Source organism: Gekko japonicus, unplaced genomic scaffold (assembly GCF_001447785.1).
Source record: "Gekko japonicus isolate JY-2015 unplaced genomic scaffold, Gekko_japonicus_V1.1 scaffold4409, whole genome shotgun sequence".
Classification (NCBI taxonomy): domain Eukaryota; kingdom Metazoa; phylum Chordata; class Lepidosauria; order Squamata; family Gekkonidae; genus Gekko; species Gekko japonicus.
In genome coordinates, this window is record NW_015163741.1 from 52,943 (window position 1) to 78,029 (window position 25,087).

Genomic DNA, 25,087 nt, shown 5'->3' on the forward strand with positions numbered 1-25,087 from the left:
GGGGCTCCACCACTGCCACCTTGTGGGGGAGGTAGGCGTGGTAGGAATTTAGGAAGCCTAGGAATGACTGGAGTTCCACTTTGGACTTGGGGGACAGGGCCTCTACGATGGCCTTGATCTTGTCCCAGGCAGGGTGGAGGCCGTCCACATCTACAGTGAATCCCAAGAAGTCTACCCGGTCAACTCCCAGAAGGCACTTTTCCTGTTTCACCTTGAGCCCGGCCTCGTGGAAACGGCGGAGGACGGTGCGGAGGTGGGATGTGAACTCTTCCTTGGTAGTGACGGTGATCATCAAAGAATGGGGTTCTTGGTAGTGACGGTGATCATCACATCATCAAAGAATGGGGTGACCCCGGGTATCCCTTTCAAGAGAGAGGCCATTAAGTGTTAGAAGATTCCCAGGGCTACGCTTACCTCGAACTGGAGCTGCTTCACCCTGAACGCCCCCTCGGTGCATGACAATTGTTTGTGCCTTGGCCATGGCCTCATCCACCGGCAGCTGCTGGTATGCCTGGGTGAGGTCTAGCTTTCCGAAGACCTTGGCTCCCACCAAGGTTGCGAACACATGACTCACTACAGGGACGGGGAGGCATGGTCCTGTAGGGCTTTATTCAGGGTACACTTATAGTCCGCGCAGATGCGGACGCCGCCATTGGGCTTCATGGGTGTTACTATTGGTGTCTCCCATGCCACGTGGGAGATTGGTTCTAGGACCCCTTGTGCAACCAGGCAGTCCAGCTCGGCATCAATTGTTTGTTTCAGAGAGAAGGGAACTCACCTGGCTCACATGTGGATGGGCGCTATCTTGGGATCGAGCTGCAGGGAGACCGGAGGGCCGGTGTAGCATCCCAGTGATCCATTGAAAATGAACCGAAATTCCTCGCAAACCTCCTTAAAGTCCAACCAGTCACATTGCTTCACCCCCTCAATGGTTATGCCTAGGGGACGAACCAGGCATGGCCCAACAGGATGACCAAATTTCCCTCGACCATGATCAAGTTTAACTCCCCACCAAACTCTCGGTATCGGACCCGGAAATGACCCTCGCCCCACACTGGTACTCGGTTCCTTTGAAAGTCCACTAGGTTTAAGTTGGAGGGCTGCAGGCAGGGCCTGCCATTTAGACAGAGTCTTTTGAGAGTCTCCACTGAGATGATGGAGGCTGCGGAGCCGGAGTCTAGCTCCATGGTGCAAGGGAACCCTTCTATCTGCAACCAGACCTGTATCTTAGGGGCCGTGCTTGGGCTGGGGCATGTCAGTACCTGTTGTGGGGGTTCCATCGACAGAAGGTAGAGCTCCTCAGTGGTCATGTCAGCCTCATAGTGTGTAGCTGTTCGGGGTCATTGCGATGGCTTGCTGGTCGGGTTTTGGGACCCTCTCGAGCGGCAGGCACAGGTGATGTGACCGGACTGCCAACAACTTCGGCATGTGGCGTCCCTGAACTGGCATGTCTGCCTCTCATGCGCATTCCCGCAACTGGCACATTCCGCAAGTGCGGTGGAGTCGGGGGCCCGGATCGAGTGTGGGGGGCCCAATGGAGCCTTCATCCACATGGTGGGTTGGCTCTTGTGGACCCCTTCGGCCTCAGAGTCCCCGAAATCAGTGGCGGTCTGGTGTTCGGTGGTTTCTCGGGGAGCTGGGGAGGACACCGAATGTGATCACTCCCACGCAGTGGCCGTGGAGAGGGCGGACGCTAGGGTGCATTTCTCTGCTTCGGTGATTAGTCTCCTTAACTTCTCCTGCTGTAGGCTGCACACGAACCTGTCCCGGAGGGGTGTCTCCAAATGGGTTCCAAATGCACATTCGGATGCGAGAAGGTGTAGCTTGGCCAGATACTGACTCTCGCTGCTGCTGGTTCCTGTAGTGGAAAGCCATGTGGTGCGACATCTCCGATGGGATAGGGACGAAGTGGTCTGGCAGGGCTTTGATGATCTGCTCGAACATGGCCTCTTCCAGCGTGGAGGGGGAGAGGAGGTTCTGGGCCAGGCTGATGGTGGCTTGACTGCATGAGCCTATGAGGAGCCCTTTCTTCCTCCCCTCTTTGGTGACCTGGTAGAAAATCAGGATGGACTTGAGTCCGGCAACCCAGGCTCCCCACTGAGTTGGCCATTCTATGCATGAGAAGCCCAAAAGCCATCCAAAAAGGATTTCCAGACCCCAATAAATTGTTTCTTTTCTTTTTTAGTATGTGAAAAGATGGATGTTTATCTTTGTATCCATGATTGTTAATAAACTTCATTTCTGATTTCTTTCTAACTGGATTTTCAGTTTTCAGTATTCCTTTCAGATTTGGAGCAGTGCTTTGCCACTTCATCAACTGACCCTTTAATATTGTTATGTGGGTCACGGCCAAGAGAGGGGCTTTCCTTAAGCCAGGCAAGGAACCTCAGCCAATAGGAGTGAGAGGCAATGCTAGGAGAATTTTTGTCCTTGTGCTCAGGCTGCTTTCATGTGGATGGGGGGGGGCATTTTAATGATGACTTTGTAGAAAGTAGGCTGTATTCCCACTCTTTCTAGTGTTCTTCTTTTTCTTCTTTTTGCACCACACATGAAGACAGCAGTACAGCTGCAGTACAAAGGGACTCCAGGATCTGAACTCTAGTCTGCCCATTGTTTGTGGACCAAAGAATCTCACCAGGGAATTATTTTTCAAGGATCAACAAGGAACATAAGAACAAAAATGCTACTGTGGATAGGTCCAAAGAAGAGAGTGTGTTTGATTTGAAAAGAGCCAAATATAGATTACTGAATAACCTAAACACATACAACATATCTAGAATGGTTGTTTAAAATTAATAGCACAAAACATTTCTAACCTCTGGATTTCTTTCTTCTGTCCTCCAAAAGCTACTACTGTCCTAATTGCTGCCAGAACCTCGTCTGCTACTGATCCAGCTTTTGCATAGGCAGCAAGTTCCTTGCTGGTGAATGAAGAAAGGACCTATAGGAAAAACAGTGTTTCAGTCCCATTACTCAAACTCTATATGTAGTCTAGAGCACCCACTTCATTACCTTACCCAAATTCCTCTTAAAACAGCACGTATGGCATAATACCTCTTGTCAAAACTGCAGTCTTTTGCTTAACTGTCAGGATCCAACCATGTTAAGCAATTTTACAAATTTTATATTAACTGGTATAGTCTTAGAACAAAGACTAAATCCCGTGACACCTTTAAAACCAACAAAGTTTTATTCAAGGTATAAGCTTTCATGTGCAAGCACACTTTTTCAGTTATAGTCTTACTTACTAAAGAATCAGGAGTCAGCAATAAATAGACCATGGCCATACCCCATCTATCAAGGCCACCCTTCTATCTACCACCACCAGAGAAAAAATTTTCAGTCTATATCTGAATCTCCATATGCTAGGGATATGGTGGTTTTAAGCAGTTCTCAGGCCACACATTGCCTATTACTGTCATAAACTAGCAAAACATAGAATGAAGAACTCACCCTTGAGGCAATTGCAATTGCATTTTCATAACAAAAAATACTAACAAATATAAATTACCTTTGCCCATATCGCAGCAGAGAGGCCCAGAACAGGACTGACTGCCAGTATTACAAGAGTTAGTTTCCATCCTTCAATGAATCCAATTATAATTCCTGCCAGAAATGTAGAAATTCCCTGGATTAGGATTGAAATTTTGTCTCCAATTCCTTCATTGATTTTGGAGACATCACTAAGAAAAAGCAAATTTAAAGTGAATTGGTAAGTATGATATCCATATGCATCCATACACATGATCCAAAGATACTTCCTAGATGTTCCAGTTGTATCACTATACTTTGCAGTCACCTCCAGTGTTCCCTCTAAGCTGAGTTAGTGTGATCTAGCTCACAGTTTTTTAGCCTCCGGCTCACCCATTTTTGTTTTAACTCAGGAAGGATGGCTCCAGAGCAAATTAATTTATGCAGTAGCCAAATCGCTTGCTCACAACTTTAATGCCAGTAGCTCACAAAGTAGAAGTTTTTCTCACAAGACTCCACAGCTTAGAGGGAGCATTGGATATATGACTAAACGTTTATATAAATATTGCCAGATTTGAGGATACCACAGTTACTTGTTTTGCTGAAGCAAACAGATTTTTAGATAGACAGACACAGGCACACACACACACACTCATTCTCACATATATAAACTTTAAATCATAGGAGATGTATTAATGCATCTGCAAATTGACCTCTCATATTTGCAATCCAGCCCTATCTTCTTCTTTACTGAGAGCTGTACTTTACTACCTCTCCTAATTTTAAGACAAAACACACACAACATGGAGCTTACTTTAAAGCCCCAGCATCTCATCAATATACAAGAAGTTCTGCTTTAAGAAAAATAAACCAAACTAGCAACCAAAATTAAAATTAATAACTTCTGAAGCAAACATGATAGCCAAGCATAAAATGTATACTCACTCTATAAGTCGAGTATTTAGTTCCCCAACATCATTTACATCGAACCATCCAATTTCCTGACGCATAATGGAGTGGAAAAAATGTTGCCTAATTTTCTTGATCTGACGGCCTGCTGCCAGTGTCCAAAATGCAATATGCGCATAGGCAACAGCAAGGACCCCAGCCCCTATTCCTGAATAGTAGTACGCATATCTACAAACACAAAATTGAAGAGGCAAAGTCAAGAACAATGTGTTAGTTCATACTACCAGAATTACAAATTGATTTTAGGAATAATTTGCTCTGTGAACTTAGAATTACAAAAGCAGACAGGATCTTTAATATAAACATAATAAACTTTCATCACAATGGAATGGAGAGCATCTGATATAGCACAAGGAGCTGCAAGCAAAAACAAAAAACAGAGACATGATAACAGGGTAAATCCTACACACACTTGCTTGGAAATAGGGCCCTATGAAATCAGTGCTTACTTTTGAGTAACCATGCATAGGAGCAGTTGACAAAAGCACTTGTCTACTGCTGAGGACTGGCTCACCGCCTGAAAACCCTTCCCCATTTATTGAGAGTACAGCTAGTTCAGCAATATGAAGAATAACAGCACAACGCTTTCAGGTGTGAATCAACAGAACTCAAGCAGAGGAAGTTTGGAATATGGTTAGAGATAGAGTTAACGCTGCCATTCTACATTATTCATCCTGTCCAACTATCATTAGTGTCTCCCTTCTTTGCTGTTGTCCGTTTTAAGTCTGCTTTGTGCTTTCTTTTCTTGTGAAATTTAGTTTATATCTAGACTGCCGTTCAACTGAAAGGTCCTAAGGTGGTTTACAATACAGTAAAATGCAATACAACCAACAAAAGGCCAATAGTTCTACAGCTTCCTAAACCTTTAAAGAGCAAGTATCTATCTGGCAAATTCAAGAAGTTAATTCCACAGTGTGGGGGTGAAAAAAGCGTGAGATTGGACAGCAGCAGATTTAACGAGTCTGTGAGAAGGGGTAGATAAAAGGCCCTGATCAGAGGATTGGATTGGCCACACAGGCTCATATTGGTAGAGATGCTCCTTCAGGGACGGATATGAGTATGAAGAAAAAGAATCCTCCCACTTTGGAGAAACAGTAAAATACATTGCCTCCTTAAAAATAATGGAACTGCCACAAGGAAAACATGGGAATGCAATGGTCTGAAAGAATCCTCCCACCTTGGAGAAACAGTAAAAAAACATTGCCTCCTTAAAACATTGCCTCTGTCCTGCAAGCACAATCTAGCTCTTCAAAAAAGGGCAAAGGGCAAACTAGCACAAGGAAAACATGGGAATGCAATGGTCTGGGAGGAATGTCCTCGAGAGTCTCAGGAATAATTAAGTCAACACATAGTTGAAGAAAACAGTTCCTGCGAAGAAGTTTCTGAAGAAGTATCTGAAAAAGTGATCAGTGACTTACGAAAGCTCATCTCCTGCCACATATTTTGTTAGTCTTTAAGGTGCTACTGGACTCTTGCTCTTTTCTACTGTGAAAGTACCATATGATGAGAACAAACCTACTCTGTGCTATAATTTACAAATTTGAAGATAAGTCCCCACTGCTGGGTCTCCTGATGGCACCTGGTATTTTTGTCCACTGTGTGACAGAGTGTTGGACTGAATGGGCCATTGGCCTGATCCAACATTGGCTTCTCCTATGTTCTTATGTTAAGTTTTATTCTATGCATGTAACAGTAACTGGTATGTGCACATTACACAGTGATAATCCTATACCTATTTATCTTTTAAATTGCCTTTTGTATGCCTGTGGACTTTTTAAAAAACACAGGAAACTGATGTCATTACATTTGCAATGATTAACTGATTTCATAGACAAGTTTGGGCATGCCTTTCATTCAAGGTGTCTATTCCTCTGTCGTGCAAGCACAATCTAGCTCTTCAAAAAAGGGCGAAGGGCAAACTATTGATCACATTTCTCTATAACAGATATTGATCCTACCCTTTCCACAAGACGTTTCAGGCAGTGTGCCCAGTTCTCTCTTCCACCATTCTATTTCTACAACAGCCTGGTGAAGTAGATTAAGAGTAACAGGGCCAAATTCACCCAGTGCAGTTCAGACAACAGTGAGGATTTGAACCAGGGTCTTCCTGGTCCTAATCTGGCTCTCTAATAAACGAAACTTGAAACTTGAAACATTCCAAGTCAGAAGTTCCACCCAGGAGTCACAGCAGAGAGGAATGATTATCACATTGCTCCCCAGGATCACAAGAGTTCTTTCCATGCCAGCCTGGATCATTCATGGCTAGCACGGGCACAGACCTGGAAAGACTCCATTTGGTATGGTGGAAGGACATGACATTTCCATAGCCCCTGTGAGCAGCTGCAATCCACCATACATTTCCTATTAGCTGGACTAATGTGCTAGTATTGAGAATAGTACAACTACACGTATCAGCTTTTGAAGTATTTGTTCCAGCGTGTTTTGCCAGTGCAAGCTCTGCTCTACCATTTGCTAGGTAACCTTTGTCTTCCTTATAGGTGAGAACTACTTCCTCTCTGGATAGGGAAAAAGAAGAAAACTTTGGGACATCCTCCTTACAGTCTAACTAGATCCCTCCATGGCTTGTTTGGAGACTAGGTTTTTTCTCACCAAACATGACACTGTTTCACATCACCATATATTATTATCTCTGTGGATCAAGGCAGTCAAAAGGGTCCAAAGTCCCCTTCCCTAATACAAAATCTAGATTGCTAAAATTGTGTAAATAATGACGCAGTGATGCCAGTGAGAAAGTAGCCTTGTACCATACCCAGTAAGTTAGTCAAAGCACTCTGCCATTCCATGCATTAATGGAAATATGAAATAAACAGCCTGTAAGTTCCATTTCTGCATACTTTCTGGGGTAATGTAGTCCCCCACGTTCCCCCCCGAAATGACCTCTGGAAATATGAAATAAACAGCCTGTAAGTTCCATTTCTGCATACTTTCTCCACACATTAAACTTTCCTCCTGGTGGGCAACCCTGCCAGCATGGGCCTACATATTGCAAAACAGAAGCAGCGACACACACACACACACACACAAAGATAAAGATGTCAAAAAATATCCAGGTACCTGGTCATTTGTTCTTGTAGTGTCTCAGGTGGGTCCACGGTAATATTTTCTGAATTGTTTCCTAAACAGGAAAAAGGGAAACATGAAACAATTAAATCCAATGAGAAAATATATAAACCACAACTCATTTTTGCAAGGAGTTGGTGCCATCTGAACCTCATCCTGTGTGGTCCATGACTGATTGTCCATGATCAGAGTCCTACTTCCCTGTTACTTTACTATTTGTACCTTTAAAAGGTAACAGTTCAATAAGGTTTCTTGCAGGCATTCAAAACAATCTGATGATGGCCACTGACTTCCTTTCTCACCACTGTAAACTATTATTTCCAGCTGAATTTGCATCCATCCATTTAAAACACAAATCCTCTATCACAGTTTGCTTTTTGTTAATTAAGCTGAAAACAGTTGTACTTAACTGTAAATATTCATTGTGGTCATCACAATGGGAACGTCATTTGCACATACCTGCTGCAGAAAAATTTAGAGTTCTTGGAATGGGAGGCACAGGCACTCCCCTCCCCACCCATTTTTTCTCCATTTTGGGCTCACATGAGAAAGGGTTATGCCTAATTCCTCAGTTTGCCTAAGTACTGAGGTGCCAGCTACTTTTTTCATAGAACTCACAACAAGGTAAGAGGGGGGAATGTGACCACTCAATGTCAGTTATTGGTAAATGCAACATCTCTTTTTCCCTAATATTAGAAACAAAGATAAGAAACAACTGTGAAACAATAATAAGCAATATAAATAACTATATTAACAACAACTTGTACCACAGAATCAGTGGTATATTCTATTAATGCTGTGAATTCAATTGATAACTTTGTAACTTTGTGAGATTGGAGAAGTTGCCCTTATGCCCGTAAGCAGCCGTAAATGAAATTTTGTGAATGTGGCAAGAAATGGATGCATAGGAAGACATTCTGTTCCATCTTTGATAAAGCAGTGATGGAACCAAACTCAGAGGCTGGCAGGATTCGTTAGCGGAACGGGAGTGTTCCTGAAATTGCACATCGTCCTCCTGCAAAGTCAAAAATCTGCTATTTATCACATCTCTACGTTTGAAGTTGGAATATTTGGAAAAGTCTCTATTGGAAGCTTATATATTCTAAATGGACTAATTGGCAGCACACAGCACTTTAAATATCAGTGAACGTTATTTTTCACTGTACCTTTATTGGACTGTGATTGAACTGAGTGTTGCATCTGACTCTTTCTATTGAACGTATGGATGATTTTTCTGTGGTACAAGTTGTTGTTAATATAGTTGTTGGCATCGCTTAGTTATTGTTTCACAGTTGTTTCTTATCTTTGTTTCTACTTTCCATGATCCTCTCCATTGTTATATTTTTCCTAGTATTAGCATTGATGGAGTAGTGTCTGATGAACGCTTTGACAATAACAGAATTGGCCGTGGGGTGTGAAAAAAGGTTGGAGCAGCCTTCCTATTTAGTTTTGTATGTATTCTGAATTATTATTGATAGGGGATGGAATGAAACTGATGGTTGCTTTAGCCAAAGGCCTGCAAACATTATCAATAACTTCTCCACAATAACAAAAGCTATAGGATCTGTAGACTGTGTATATGTGCTGTAAAGTCGCAACCAACCCCAACAAGGGGCTTTTAAGACAATGAGAAGCCAAAGTCATTTGCCATTGCTTTCCTCTGCAGAGTCTTCCTTTGTAGTCTCCCGTCCAAATACCAACCCTGCTTAGCTTCCTGAGATCTGACAAGACTGGGCTATACCATGCTGCCTCTCTATAGACTGTAAGACTCCCAAACCAGGATCCAATGATTGCTGATTCCAGTGTCCTAGACACTAGCCATATGCAGAAACTGTTTGCTGTAGTGGAGCATTAAATCTTTACTAGATGCTATTGGGTTTACATCAATCAAGGTGTTGTTTAGAGATGATTCACATGGGGTTTCTGATTGGAGTGGGAAGAAAATTTCAATAGTATTTCGGAATCAGTGTTGTGAACTACAACAGAAGCAGTGAGGTCTTTATGATGATCTTCAGAAACCAAACACTGTTACATAGAAGGCTAAGAAATTAAGAGGGGCAGAATGGGTATGTCCCTGGTGGCTTAACTGTGATGTTCTGATGGGGTCTAGATACTGTAGGTGTGCATCTGTGACATTCTAGGCTTCTGCACCTAAGAAGAGATTAAGGAGCACAAAGCCCTGAATCCTTCAGAGAGAAGATGAGGAAATTACCCCAAAGAAACAAAGAAAAAGAGTGGAGCTCTAAAATATCTGCTCTTCACAGTGGAAAAGACAAAAATGAGGGACTGAAGCACAAATCCCCCCCCCCTTCATGTGACTCAAAAGTAGAGGGAACTGTTAGAGGGGCCAGGGACTCATGTGAGCTCTAGAATTTTCTGCAATTGGTCTGTGCAACATTCATTCATTCACCCCAGATATCCTGAGGATTCCACATGTTAATTCATCAACATTGTAATTCTCTAACATTGCACAATTCTAGCAGTTTTCCAATCACAGAAGTGTACCAAAGTTCTCTCCAATGCCTTCTTTTTTTCTGAAATCAAGGTGGCAGTGCTTTAGAACAGAGTCTAATTTAAAGGTCCTCAGCACAAGAAATACTTCATAAACAAGTACGTAAAGGAAGATGGTGCGGGTAAGTATTTCTGCAGTTTTCTAGTGCCTGGAATGGCAAGATAATTCCTTCAAAAACCCTGATGCTTATAATTCTATATTACACATTCTATATCATCATTTACATCATGACATCTTTCCATTTATATAACTAACAAACTATTTTTAGAGGATTTATTAAGCTAGTCAAATAGAGGTCTTTGATTAGGATATACAGCAAAAGAAACAGACAGTACAATACTAAGCAGCGTTACACTTTTCAAAGCCCATCACCTTCAACAGACTTAGAAGAGTGTAACTGTTTAGGATTGTATTGAGAGAGATGGAGAAATTTCCCCTAGGTTCCACCTTTTCTTTACATTGATACAAAATACACTTATGAAATTAGGGTTTTGTTTAGAAAATAGCCACTCTATCTTCTGGTAAGCTTTTTAAAAATCTTTTCAAAAATCTTTTCAACAAGAGATCTATAGTGCCAGCCTAAGCAGGGTTACACCCATGTAAGTGCATTGACTTCAATGGATTTTCTGGTGAGACTCTGCCATCTAGGCTTAGTGCCTGCACCTGCTCAGCCCCACCCCTTGACTGGTCATGCCTTTAAAAGGAGCTGCAGTGTGGAGGTGCTGCCTATTGGCACTGCCCATTGGTGGAAATACTTTGCCATCTAGGCTGAGGGTTTGTACCTGCTCAACACCACCCCTTGACAACTGAAGTCTTTTAAAGGAGCTGGAATGTGGAGCTGCTGCCCATTGGAGGGAAGACCTGGCCATGAAGGGTGAGGGTTTCCACCTGCTCAGCACCATCCCTTGACTGCTCATGACTTTAAAAGGAACTGCTGCCTTTTGCTGGGGGAGGCTTTGTTAGCTAATAGTTATTTGTAGCCCTGAGCTGGGTAGCCCAGGCAAGCCTGATCTCGTCAGATCTCAGAAGCTAAGCAGGGCTGACCCTGGCAAGTATTTGGATGGGAGACCTCCAAAGACCACCAGGGTTGGGAGGCAGAGGCAGGCTACCAAGCCACTTCTCTGAATGTCCTCCATGCCCCAGTAGGAGTTGCCAGAGGTCACCATGACTTCCAGGCATGGGCACACACACACACACACACAAATGCCAAATTTTTAAAAAAAGTTATTGGTGGTATGGTAGTAGGATTTCATAGCTGTATTGTAATAAGGTTTTATGTTTGTTAGCTACCTTGAGTTTTCTTTTGAACACAAAGGCAGGATATAGATTAATTAAACAACAAAGAAATTTAGAAATGTATAACTCTGTTTAAGGTTACACTATTAAACAGCAGTTATTAACACTGAGTTACATCCAGTTTTTCAAGAAAAGCTACCTAGAAAATAAAACCAATAATAACTCAAAAAATTGCACGTCCTAACAAAATAAGCAGCTAGCTTTTTGAAAGGCCTTCTAACTTTTCTACGTGGAGCAGGAAAATAGGAATGTTCAAACTTTGGGGCTACAGACTGGAGTACCTTCTGAAAATGAGCACACGTCTCTTGATACCTTCACACACACACACAAACACATAAAGCTGCCTTATACTGAATCAGACCTTTGGTCCATCAAAGTCAGTGTTGTTTACTGAAACTAGCATAGGCATATGTCTCTCACAATCACCTACTATCTGGTCCTTAACTGGAGATGCTGGCAATTGAACCTGGGACCTTCTGTGTGCTAAGCACTATCACTGAGCCATAGCCTGTCCCCTTTGCCAGTGGATATAGTGTTAACATGTAAACGACTTCTAACCTAGAAGAATTCAGGCATCCCTAAATGCCCCTGAAATGTATGGCACAAGCAATCTGATCCTACATTGTTTATTCAGATGTACCATGTGTTCAATGGAATTTACTTCCTATCGAGTGTGTTGAGCATAATTAAATGCTTAATTATGTGCTATAATCCCATTAACTTCAATGAGAAACAGATTCATAGGCTGCGGTTACACGAGCAGTTTGTCATAACATACTAGTATTACCTGTGCAGGTTTAAAGGGCTTGATCAGATGACTACATCTGCCGTCCGTGGCCCAGTTGTCAGCAGATCATCCCACTCTGCATTAGAACCAGAGTAATCAGACACCAGGGAAGGTTCGGTTAGTAAGGGATGGTAATGCTTCCACTTCGTTTTGTCTGATGTCTGAACTCTGCCAGCGCGAAAGGAACCCAGAAGGGAAATGTGAACAGGCACTTTCATCTCATTCATGGGTTGCGGAGCTAGCTAACGCAAGTGGTTGTCCAGTTATGCACTTATGCGCATGCACAATGTTTTTTTAAAAAACTCCCCCTGGCACAGTGTGTCCCATGGCTGAGACGCAAAACTACTGTGGATACTTGACCATGGGACGGCTCTGCAGGTAACCCACAGCAAGGTATGCTGTCTGGCTGGTATGCCTCGCAACACTTTAAGCCAGTACAATTAGAGGTGCCACCATATCACGCCAAGCTGCCAGTGTGACCACAGCCTTAGGGTTGTATTCATCATTATGTTTACTACAGTGGATTGGAATCTGCCTTGCATTGATACCTATATACACGTACTTAGTTTAATGGGACATATTTCCAAATGAGCGTGTATAAAATTGCCTCACAGTTTATTACTTTTAGCTACAATTGTGATAACTGTGATTTTCTTTTCCTGTTCACCTTTTGCTGCCTCAAGTGCACCAGCCAGTCTTGGGCAATAGCAAGGACAATGATTAAACTTACCAACAAGGTCAAGGCAAGAGTAAATGCTTACACAAAGCATTGTGTCTCTGAGAATAACCTGAGTATATGCCATTGTCAAGTATGAAATCCATCTATGATGTGAAGGCAAGACACACAGGCAAAAAGTAAGACATTTCTGAGGTTGGGAACCAAACAAGCATAGATAGGGAAGGTGGTTTGGCCAGAAGGAAGCAAGATGGTAAACTCAGGCTACTGAGTAGAAATGCTGGCAAGTCCAGGCCTACGTAGAAGGACCCGTTGAAGGTGAATCTGAGTTTTCTTTAGCGGAATGCATTTGAAGAAGTCAGAACCAATCCTCGGTGAGGGAAGACCCAACTGAGCTTTGAGCAGGAGCAGGAGAGAGAGCTGCTAGAGGAGTGAGTGGTGTTTTTTTTACTTGCTTTCAGCTGAGGGGATTCAGCTGAGGATATTGTATGGGAAAACTGTATTTAGCAGTGTGTGGAAGCGCTTAGAGTTGTTGCAGAGTCCTGGCTGATTGAGAGAGGGAGAGGAAGGGGCATTGTTTGACTGGGATTGACTGTAATTCAGTATTTAAGAAAGCCCTAGGCTTTTTGTCTTTCCCGTAAAGTAATTTGACTTTGACAAGAAAAACCACATAAATACCAAGGGTTTTTAAAGGGGGATTATATTTACTTATTTTAAAAGAATTATGAAGCCAGAATGCCAGCAGGGGGTTGGGGGCTATCCAGTGTTTTGCACGGAGTGTCACATGTATGACTATCTGCCCACTGGGCAGAAGTCTTGGGTGTGTCCTCGGTGCAAGGAGCTCCTGGTTCTCAGGGAACGTGTGTGCTCCCTTGAGGCCAAGGTGGCTGACCTGGAGAAGCAGAGACAGTCAGCTAGGCACACAGAAAAGACTCTCGGGGACTTGTTAGCTACGTCCCACTCTGGATCTGGCAGCCCCGCTGCTGTCAGGGAGCATGAGGGTCTAGGGGAAACAGGGCACCATGCTGAGGATAAGGGGAATGTGCCCTCAGAAGGGACCTCTTCCCCAGCTGGTGAGCGGCTCTCCTTTTGCACCAAGGAACCATCCCTGAGCAGGGTGGGAGGGGGGCTCTTGGTAGTGGGTGATTCGATCCTTAGGCAGGTAGACAGCTGGGTGGCGAACCCGCGTACTGACCGTATGGTGACTTGCCTGCCTGGTGCGAAGGTAGCGGACATTACGCGTGTTTTAGATAGGCTGGTAGATAGTGCTGGGGAGGAGCCAGTGGTCGTGGTGCATGTCGGCACCAACGATGTGGGGAAATGCAGTCGTGAGGTCCTGGAGGAGAAATTTAGGATGCTGGGCAGGAAACTTAGGTCCAGGACCTCCAAGGTAGCCTTCTCAGAAGTGTTACCTGTTCCACGCGCAGGGCCGGAGAGACAGGCAGAGATCAGGAGTCTCAATGCGTGGATGAGACGATGGTGTAGGGGGGAAGGGTTCAGGTTTGTTAGGCACTGGGATACTTTTTGGAACAAGAGGGAGCTGTACAGGCGAGACGGTCTCCACTTGTCCCGAGAAGGAACCAGGCTGCTGGCACTTAAAATCAAAAAGGTGGCAGAGCAGCTTTTAAACTGAATATTGGGGGAAAGCCGACAGGAGATGAAAAGTCTCTGGTTCGGGTTGGCTCATCTGAGAGAGGTGAGGGGGTACCGGTTGCTTTTCTACAGGGAGGTGGATTGAAATTGTCCACAGAGGCCATGGCTGGTGACATGGACTGCCGGACAACGACTCGAGATAGCAAGAGGAAGGATGCAGGCTTAACTTGTAAGGGAAATTACAGCTGTTTCTATACAAATGCTAGAAGTGTCCGAGGTAAAATCGGGGAGTTGGAGTGCTTGGTGTCGGAGGGAAAAATAGACATTGTGGGTATTTCTGAAACTTGGTGGGATGAGGAAAATCAGTGGGACACAGTGATTCCCGGTTATATATTATATCGGAAGGATAGGGGGGGAAGGGTTGGAGGTGGGGTAGCTCTGTATGTCAGAGAGGGTATAAAGTCTAGAAAGATTGAGAGGCTAAGTGAATTGGATTCGCTTCTGGAAGTTCTATGGGTTGAAATAGGGGGGCCAAAAGGAAACTTAACACTGGGAGTTTGTTATCGCCCACCAGATCAAAAGATAGAGGAGGATTATAAAATGATGAATGCCTTAAAGATAGCAACTAGACAAAAACACTGTGTAATAATAGGTGATTTTAACTACCCACACATTGATTGGGTCAATATGTGTTCTAGCCGGGAAAAAGAGATTGAGTTTCTAGACACTCTAAATGACTGTGCTATGGAGCAGATGGTCACGGAACCTACCAGGGGAGAGGCGATCCTTGATTTGGTCCTAAGTAACACTCAAGACCTGGTGAGAGATGTAAAAGTGATTGCACCGCTTGGAAACAGTGATCATAATGTTGTTGAGTTCATCATTTGTACAAATAGAGAATTGGCCAAAAAGACTCACACAACCATTTTTAACTTTAAAAGGGGTAATTTCTCTGATATGAGGGGACACGTGGGGAGGAAACTGAAAGGAAAAGTAGAAAGGGTCAAAACAATTGGGGAAGCTTGGGATCTATTTAAAACTACGATCCTAGAAGCTCAAAAAATATATATTCCGCAGGTTAGGAAAGGCACAAACAGGTATAGGAAAAAGCCTGCATGGTTAACAAACAGAGTAATGGAGGCTGTAAAAAGTAAAAAGAATTCCTTTAAGCAGTGGAAAGCTAGTCACAGTGAGGCTGATAAAACGGAACACAGGCTATGGCAAATAAAATGCAAGTCTGAGGTCAGGCAGGCAAAAAGGGAATATGAGGAGCATATAGCAAAAAACGTAAAAACCAACAATAAAACTTTCTTCAAATACATTAGAAACAGGAAACCAGCCAGGGAGGCAGTGGGGCCCTTGGACGACCAAGGGGTAAAAGGAGTATTGAAGGATGATAGGGAAATGGCTGAGAAGCTAAATGCATTTTTTGCCTCCGTCTTCACTGTGGAAGATGAGAAGTGCTTGCCCACTCCAGAACCACTGATTTCAGGAGGGGTGTTGAAAGACCTGAGTCAGATTGAGGTGACGAGAGAGGAGGTCCTAAAACTGATAGACAACTTAAAAACTGAAAAATCACCAGGCCCAGATGGCATACATCCGAGAGTTCTGAAAGAACTCAAATGTGAACTTGTAGATCTCCTGACAAAGATATGTAATCTTTCCTTAAAATCTGCCTCCATTCCTGAGGATTGGAAGGTAGCTAATGTCACTCCCATCTTTAAAAAGGGTTCCAGAGGAGATCCGGGAAATTACAGGCCAGTCAGTCTGACGTCGATACCGGGTAAATTGGTGGAAACCATTATTAAGGAAAGAATTAGTAGGCACATAGATGAACAAAACCTATTGAGGCAGACTCAGCACGGTTTCTGTAAGGGAAGATCTTGTCTCACTAACCTGTTAGTGTTCTTTGAGGGGGTGAACAAACATGTGGACAAGGGGGATCCAATAGATATTATTTACCTTGACTTCCAGAAAGCTTTTGATAAAGTTCCTCATCAAAGGCTCCTAAGTAAGCTCAAAAATCATGGGATAGAAGGACAAGTCCTTTTATGGATCAAAAACTGGCTAGTTCATAGAAAACAGAGAGTGAGTGTAGGTGGGCAATTTTCTCAGTGGAGGGTGGTAAGCAGTGGGGTACCGCAGGGATCAGTACTTGGTCCACTGCTTTTTAACTTGTTCATTAATGATTTGGAGATGGGAGTAAGCAGTGAAGTGGCTAAATTTGCGGATGATACAAAGTTGTTCAGGGTGGTGAAAACCAGTGAGGATTGTGAGGCACTCCAAGGGGATCTGTCAAGGATGGGCGAGTGGGCGTCAACATGGCAAATGGGGTTCAATGTGGCCAAGTGCAAGGTGATGCACATTGGAGCCAAAAATCCTAAATATAAATACACATTGATGGGGTCTGAACTGGCAGAGACTGAGCAAGAGAGAGATCTTGGAGTTGTAGTGGATAACTCACTGAAAATGTCGAGACAGTGTGTGACTGCAATAAAGAAGGCCAATGCTATGCTGGGGATTATTAGGAAGGGTATTGAAAACAGATCAGCCAATATAATAATGCCCCTATATAAATCAATGGTGAGACCTCATTTGGAATACTGTGTGCAGTTCTGGGCACCACACCTTCCTCTTCTCCTGCCTCCTCCTGGCTGAATGAGGGCCGGAAGTGGGGCGGCTGGAAGCAGGGTGCGGGGCTTCATCGTGTGCCTCGCCCCCTCCCACCTCACCCGGGGGAACTGCGATCCCCCGCGATCCCCCCCGAATCGACCTCTGGTTTTCTCCAGTTTTCCTCTTATGCAACATCCCCATTGTACTACAGGAAACATACAAGAGTTTCTGTGGAAGCTTTTATCAAAATAAGACTGCAAAGACAGGACTCCATGGGGAAAGTTGCATTCTTCTGCTCTGTTCAATACAGCCTATGCACTTGCAGCTTTTGGTAGTTTCCATAGGGGTGATTTATCCATACGGTATACCTTAATCCTTGTCTTCTTTGCATTATACTATAGTAAATCTCTTGTTCCATCGGGCAGCTCTTACCTTTAGGAATTCCTGAAGCAACAAAACTATCTGTCATATCTCCGAAAATAATCATCATGACTGGAAGGGCAGCTCCGTGAATGGCCGCAAAGCAAGTGCCCAGTACCATCAATAATTTATCCAGCCAGTCTGAGTAACGAAACTGAAAACAAAACAAAACAAAAAATCCACATGTGAAAAAGAATTTATCCGTGATGGTACATTTAACTATAGTGATTTACAATCACTAGCATTGTAACACCAACATGCCTCTTAGACCCATGTCCCTTGTGGCTAGTGAGGGGCAGTGGCGAGGGAATTTGGGAGTCCCTAGTGGACATTATCTGTCCCTGGATTCAGGGGTCTACCCAGAGGGATTAAAAGAGACTACAGTTGTACCACTCACAAAGAAACCAACTTTGGATCCTATGGATCCTTCCAATTACCACCCAGTCTTGCATCTTTCATTTCTGGGTATGGTAATTGAGAGAAGGTGACAGAACAACTTCAGAATTTCCTGGATGACACACTGGTGCTGGACCCATTCCAGTCTGGCTTCCACCCTGGGACAGAGATGACTTTGGTCGCCCTCACAGACAATCTCTGCAAATAGTTTGATCGATTGTTATCGCTTGATCTTACAGCAGAGTTCAACACGGTCAGCTATGACTCAGTCTTGGGGTGCCAGCTCCTGGCTATTGATGGTGTGCCCTTGGGGCAGTGGCGAGGGAATTTGGGAGTCCCTAGTGGGCATTATCTGTCCCTGGATTCAGGGGTCTACCCAGAGGGATTAAAAGAGACTACAGTTGTACCACTCACAAAGAAACCAACTTTGGATCCTATGGATCCTTCCAATTACCACCCAGTCTTGCATCTTTCATTTCTGGGTATGGTAATTGAGAGAAGGTGACAGAACAACTTCAGAATTTCCTGGATGACACACTGGTGCTGGACCCATTCCAGTCTGGCTTCCACCCTGGCCATGGGACAGAGATGACTTTGGTCGCCCTCACAGACAATCTCTGCAAACAGTTTGATCGATTGTTATCGCTTGATCTTACAGCAGAGTTCAACACGGTCAGCTATGATCTTCAGACCCACTGCCTTGCTGATGTAGGAGTCCATGGGGCAGTCTTGAAGTGGCTTACCTGATTTCTTCAGGGTCAGGGACAGAGGATGGCACTAGGAGAGAGGGTGTCAACTAAGTACTCATAGTATGTGGGGTTCCTCAGGGGCCAATCCTCTCTCCAATGTTGTTTGAAATCTATATGCACTCCCTCACCCAATTGGTGCAGAATTTTAGAGTATGCTGAGGACACCCAGCTATATCTGTTGATGGGCAGTGGGCCAGATGCCACCCCAGCAAATCTGACTGAAGGGCTGGAGGCCATGGTTAAAACAGAGCTGGCTGCGACTGAATCTTTCTAAGATGGAGGTTCTGTGGCCGTGGCTGGGTGGGTGGGGGACTCAGTCTTGGGGTGCCAGCTCCTGGCTATTGATGGTGTGCCCTTAATACTGGCACCAACTGTCAGGAGCCTGGGTTTGGTTCTGGACACCTCCTTGTCAATGGAGACCCAGATCACAAATATTGCTCGACTGGCATTCTCCCAGCTGCGCTAGGTTAGGCAACTGGCCCCCTACCAGTCTCTCCCTGACCTAGCCACAGTAATCCATGCAATGGTCACCTCCAGATTAGACTACTGTAACTTGCTCTATGAAGGGTTACCCGTGAGACTGACCCAGAAACTCCAATGGGTCCAGAATGCAGCAGTGCAGGTCCTCATGGGGACCCCACAAATGACACATGTGCTGCATGAGCGGCACTGGCTCTTGGTGGAGTACCGGATCACGTTCAAGTTTCTGGTGTTAACCGTTAAGGCCTTTAGCTGTCTGGGACCCAAGTACCTTCAGGACTGCCTCTCCTGGTAAAACCCCTGAAGAGCATTGTGCTCGGCAGATAAGAACTTACTGGTGGTCCCTGGCCAGAGAGACATTTGGCTGTCCTTGACCAGGGCCAGGGCAATCTAGCGGAACTCCCTGGCAAGTAATATCGGGGCTCTGCGGAATCTAATGCAATTCTGCAGGGCCTGTAAGGCAGAGATGTTCCATCAAGCGTTTGGTTTATTTATTGATTGATTTTATTGATTTTTATCCTGCCCAACTGGCCTAGGCTGGCTCAGGGCAGCTCACAACAGAATAAAAGCTCTCATTATACATAAAACACAGTTCATTACACTAATACAGTTCCTAATAAAAAATAATACAGCAATATAAAATCAGTATTAAAATAAAATATAGTAGTTAAAGTGCTAGCAAATTCCAATTTTTGCTTTAATTCTATTGGTCTGCTTCAGTTAGGGGAAATGGGCAGTAGTCACAGGGACCAATGGCTCAGATCTTCCACGATGGTTGTCAGCTGTTGTTATTAATTGGTAGTGGTGGTGGTTGCGGCGGCTCCAAAGGCCTGGTGGAAGAGCTCTGTTTTGCAAGCCCTGCGGAACTGTAAAAGGTCCCTGCAGGGCCCTGGTCTTCTCTGTGAACTCATTCCACCAGAGTGGAGCCGCCACCAAAAAAGCGATGGTTTCCATCTGTCTGGTGCTCCTGTCTCCTGCCTCCCACAGGAAGCAGTGCTATAATCAGTAGTTTAATGCTATCCTATCAGGTTGCTTACTGTATTTTTATTATATTTTAACTGTTTTTAATTGCTCAATGAATATATAATTCTTTTCTATTGATGTACACCACCCTGAGCCCTGCTTTGCAGGGGAGGGTGGTTTAAAAATATAATGTATTTATTTATTTATTTCTATTTATATCCTGCCTTGCCTGCACATATAACAACAACAACAACAATAATAACAGCAACAACACTAATAGCAGCAGCATATTCCTGTGGATGATTACTGCACAAATATTGACACCAAAAATTAAAAGAGAAATCTGCTACTTTTTCCCTATTCCATAACACTAACATTCTTGCCCTACATTAGGTTTCCCTTGCTCGAAAGCCAGTCGAATCCGACTCTAGGGTTGCGGTGCTCATCTCCGTTTCCAAGCCGAAGAGCCAGCGCTGTCCAAAGATGTTTCCGTGGTCATGTGGCCGGCATGACTAAACACCAAGGTGCATGGAACGTTGTTACCTTCCCACCGAAGCAGTACCTATTTATCTACTTGCAATTTCTTGCTTTCAAACTGCTAGGTTGGCAGAAGCTGGAACCAGAGATGGGAGCTCACTCCGTCATGCGGCACTCGGGTCTCGAACTGCTGAACTATCGACCTTCCAGCCTGCAATTCAGTGTCTTAACCACTTGAGCCAACGCAGCTTCTCTGCCCTACATTAAGCACTAGGATTGCTAACTTCCAGGTGGAATCTGAAGATCTCCTGGAATTAGAACTGATCTCCAGACTATCGGGATCAGTTCCCCTGGAGAAAATGGCTGCTCTGGGAGGTGGACTCTATGGCATTATACCTCACATCCAGAATATCCAGAAATTTCCCAACCTGGAGTTGGCAACCCTATTAAGCACAGATTTATGACACTATGTAGTTTATATTGTGACCATTGTCAGAGCAGAAAGGAGCAGGAGGAGGATTGGATTGGATTTATACCTCACCCTTCACTCAGAGTCTCAGAGCAACTTACAATCTCCTTCCCTTCCTCTCCCCACAACAGCCACCCTGTGAGGTAGGTGGGGCTGAGAGAGCTCTGAGAGAACTGCTCTTGAGAGAATAGCTTTGAGAGAACTGTGACTGACCCAAGGTCACCCAGCTGGCTGCATGTGGAGGAGTGGGGAATCAAACCCGGTTCTCCAGATTAGAGTCCGCTGCTCTTAACCAGTACACCACACTGGCTCTCTAGAGTGGGAGGGAGTACAGGAACCCCCAGCCAGTCTCTTAACTGTGGTTAAGAAATAATCAGCAACCAGTCTGCACAGGGTCTATATTTGTGTGCATTGATTAAAGTTCAATATGTAGACAACTTACCATTGTTAGTGGGCTGATCATATTGGGCTTTTCCTTGTTTTTCTTTTTTTTACTGCTGAAAAGAACATGAACAGATTTTATTCAGATTTTGAATGAGGACATTAAAAATGAAAATTCCCATACACTTAAGGGAAAAACAATGCAAAATGTCAAATCAACAATGTGTGTTTTTGAAAAGTCTCTTCCCACCGATTGTCAAAAAATGATGCCTGTGTGGGACAGATTTAGAAGCCTCCTTGCTGCCTCCCAGAATTTACAGCTCACACTATAATTTGGAACCAGGAGAGCACAGAAGATGGGCCCCGAACACACCATTGACATTCTTCCTACAAATGAGTGGGATAAGCCTAGACAAAGGAAGAACTCAGCTATGCCCTGGCCTAAAAGCATTCTGCTTCTCCCCCTGCTTTGAGGAAATATCTCTTCATCGTCAAAAAGGAACCTGCCCAACTCCACACAGGGTTTCTCTCTCTTGCCATGTTTCCCTTGCTATTCATTTCCTCCCAACACAGATTCTGCTGGTCTGCTTTTTTTCTCTCCTCCATTCTGGTTCCCAGATCTTTCTTCAGCTTATTTTATAGATGCTTCTCTTTATATTATTCTGAGAGGACCTTGGGCCAGTTACTTTCTCTCAGCCTAGCCTGGCCCTGTTCCTGTGAGGATAAAATGAGGGAGGGTAGGGTTATTTATATAGTGGTTAGAGTGCTGAACTAGGGTTGTGGTCACACATGCCAGAAAAAATGGGGGGGGAGAGTGAGGCTATTTCCTCTGGAGGAATCTGACCTGCAGTTGCGCAATCACACAGTTCTTGGAAGCTGCAGGCACAGCCCGCCACTGCGTGATCAGACACAACTGCAGGTGAGTTATGTTTATGATGCACATAAATGAGGAATCAATGGATCGCATCTCCACACTGAGGGCTCCCTATGGAGTTTATGATGATGTGCATACTGAGAGGGGAGGGGGGGAAACCATGGCACGGAGTCGGGATGGCCTGATCAGACCATCCCAATGCCATGAGAGTGCACTGGAGCAATCAGACAGTGGAGATTTCGTCTGTGGCCCATCACAACCTGTTTTCTACTGGATTTTCCCTGGTGTCTTTTAACTCTGCTTCTGCGGTGGAGCAGAATGGCGCTTCCCAGATGTTGTTGTCTGATTGTGCCCTTTAAATCCGCCCAGCATTCAGGTCTTTGGTGGGTCTAATTGTGCGTATGATCGCAGCCTAGGACTGGCAGAACCATGTTCAAATCCTCACTTTGCCATGGAAGCTGGCTGGGTGACCTTGGGCCAGTCACAGATCACAGCCTAACTTAGCTCACAGTGTGGATGTCAGGATAAAACGGAGGAGAACAAAATGAGGTAAGCCACCTTGGGTCCCTACTGGGGAGAAAGGTGGGGGATAAGTAAAGTAAATAAACAATTAAAAATGAATAAACTAAAAAGGTAAGAGACCACTATGTATTACTTTGGCATTAAGCTCATAGGTTATTTCTTTTACTTTGCTTATTTGGGGAAAATCTGGAACTTCCAACATGTTCAGAATGAAGTATGGTATACATTCAGAGGCAATGGCAATATCTTCCATGTTTCATAGTGTGTATAAAATTTAACCTAAAATACAGGATATTATTTGCTTTGCATGGATTTATTTATGTATTAATTTATATGCCACCTTTTCCCCCAGTGGGGATCATTTTGTTCTCCTCCATTTTAGCCTAACAACAACACTTTGCAGTCGGTTAGGGTAAGAATTTGTGACTGGCCCAGGGTCACTCAGTGAGATTCCATGGCAGGGTGAAGATTCGAACCTGGGTCTCCCAGATCCTAGCCTGATGCTCTAATCATTTTGTCACACTGGATTACTGTCACTCTTGATTTTAAGCCTCCCACGAAACTATACAAAAATACCTAGAGATTAGAAAACAGAGTGCATCCTATAACTCAATGTTGACTGTAAAGAAAGTAATCTTTCAGTCCAAAAGATGCATAAGGTTTCTCAGATTTCAGTAGTTTATGAAACAATATGCAATCTGCTACCAATAGTTGCCTTCCTAGTTTCTCTCATGCTATGTCTACTTGGGTCCTTGCTAGTGTAAATATAAAGACTTGCATCATTTGGTTGTTATGTTATACAGTATCCACCTGACAAATGAACAGGAGCCCTTTTGTGATACAATGTGCCTAAGATTCAAACATTTATTAAAGTAAAACCAGTAGTGCCTCCCTTACTTTAGGACACAGATGGCCTGAATATCTGCTATTCATTCCTTTCACATGCATACCCGAGAGGTTTTATTAAGATCAAAGAAAATCAAACTACAGTGTTCCTATAACATACAGCGGTGGCAGTGGAAATAATTGCAACTGTTGAAGTCTCAGCTGTCACACAATTACGAAGTCTACATCAGTAAAAAATTAGTGGCAAAACTGATAATGACAAAGACAAGAAAAACAAGCATCTCTCTCTCTCTCTCTCTCTCTCTCTCTCTCTCTCTCTCTCTCTCTCTGTCCCCCACTGCCCAAAGCAACACAAAACAAATACCATAAAAGGTCAAAATATCCAGAAATCTGGATGTCTCTGTAATAGCCCCGAAAGCTCATCAAGAAGTGGTCAAGAATATTGCAAGGAAGCTACTATATTGACCACACACAAGGCATTATGAATTGAAGTTGATGCTAAAAAGAAGCTACAAGAAATCAGTGTACATTATTACGTCTCTCTAATATAAATGAAAGAAAAGATACATACAAGAAACCCCCAAAAGATGAAGCCATCTGTTGATAATGGGAAAGGAAGGAAAAAATTGTTACCTTTTGCTTTCAGACTCAGAAACATTATCCATTACGGCCATCTCACTGATCTTGCCGTTCATGTGTTTATCTGTGTTGCTTTCGATAGCCATTTATATCTAGGAAGATAATTGAATCTCTTAGGAAAATTAGATTATAAACCAACATGGGGCTTAAAGGAACATACTGTTATTACCCCCAAGGTGAGTAAAACCCCCACAAGGGAATGTTGATTTTGAAACCATCTGTAATAACCTGACACTAATTCTTGTGGAAATAAAAAGGAAAAAAGCTGGATGAGACAGTGTGTGGTGGAATATCTAGGACACTACTATAGTACATGTTTATTTTCTAAGTGTTTCTTAAGTCTGTACATAGCTTCATACAATCATTAGTTTTGTAGAATTAATCATAGCTGAAGAAAAATTATACCCCTCTTTTGTTCAGAGGCTGCCTTAACTTTGATTTAGTCTCTAACAATGCACTTAAATGTACAGTATAGCTCATTGGGGGGGGGGAAATAAAAGGAAATGACTTACTGGGAGGAGATGCTGGTTCTCTTGTCTCTTCTTTTTCTGAAATGTTTAAGAGTAGCGGAGTGCAGCGTCGATGTGGCTGGTGAGTGCCGAAGTGGCCAACGTTTACTGTGACAGATATTTGCCCAGAGAGGTCCCCTTCCCCTTGGACCTTGCCTAGGCCCCCGTGGGTTGTGTTCATGCCTGTTGAACTCCACCCTCCGGGAAAGCTAATGTTTAACAAAGCCAGATCTGTCACTTATGAACTTTCTCTTGATAACCCCACCCTAAGAAAAAGTCCTTGCTGTTACATGAAGGCACTCAAGGTCAGGATTTTCCTCTCAAAATAAAACAAAATAGAGGTTTTATTTTTTTACTTGTTTTG

General features: G+C 43.8%; 1 protein-coding gene across 1 annotated transcript in view; it reads right to left on the minus strand.

Annotated features, from left to right (window-relative positions):
• LOC107107578 (multidrug resistance protein 1-like) overlaps positions 1 to 24,262 on the minus strand; it is a 70,745-nt gene extending 46,483 nt beyond the window's left edge. The window contains exons 1-7 of the mRNA XM_015407886.1: positions 24,209 to 24,262; positions 21,395 to 21,449; positions 17,431 to 17,572; positions 7,516 to 7,576; positions 4,417 to 4,608; positions 3,512 to 3,683; positions 2,817 to 2,941 (exon numbers count right to left, since the gene is read on the minus strand). Coding sequence (XP_015263372.1) covers positions 2,817 to 2,941; positions 3,512 to 3,683; positions 4,417 to 4,608; positions 7,516 to 7,576; positions 17,431 to 17,572; positions 21,395 to 21,449; positions 24,209 to 24,249 — 788 coding nt within the window. The 5' untranslated portion in view covers positions 24,250 to 24,262. The remainder of the gene's footprint in view (positions 1 to 2,816; positions 2,942 to 3,511; positions 3,684 to 4,416; positions 4,609 to 7,515; positions 7,577 to 17,430; positions 17,573 to 21,394; positions 21,450 to 24,208) is intronic.
• Positions 24,263 to 25,087: the final 825 nt, after the last annotated feature.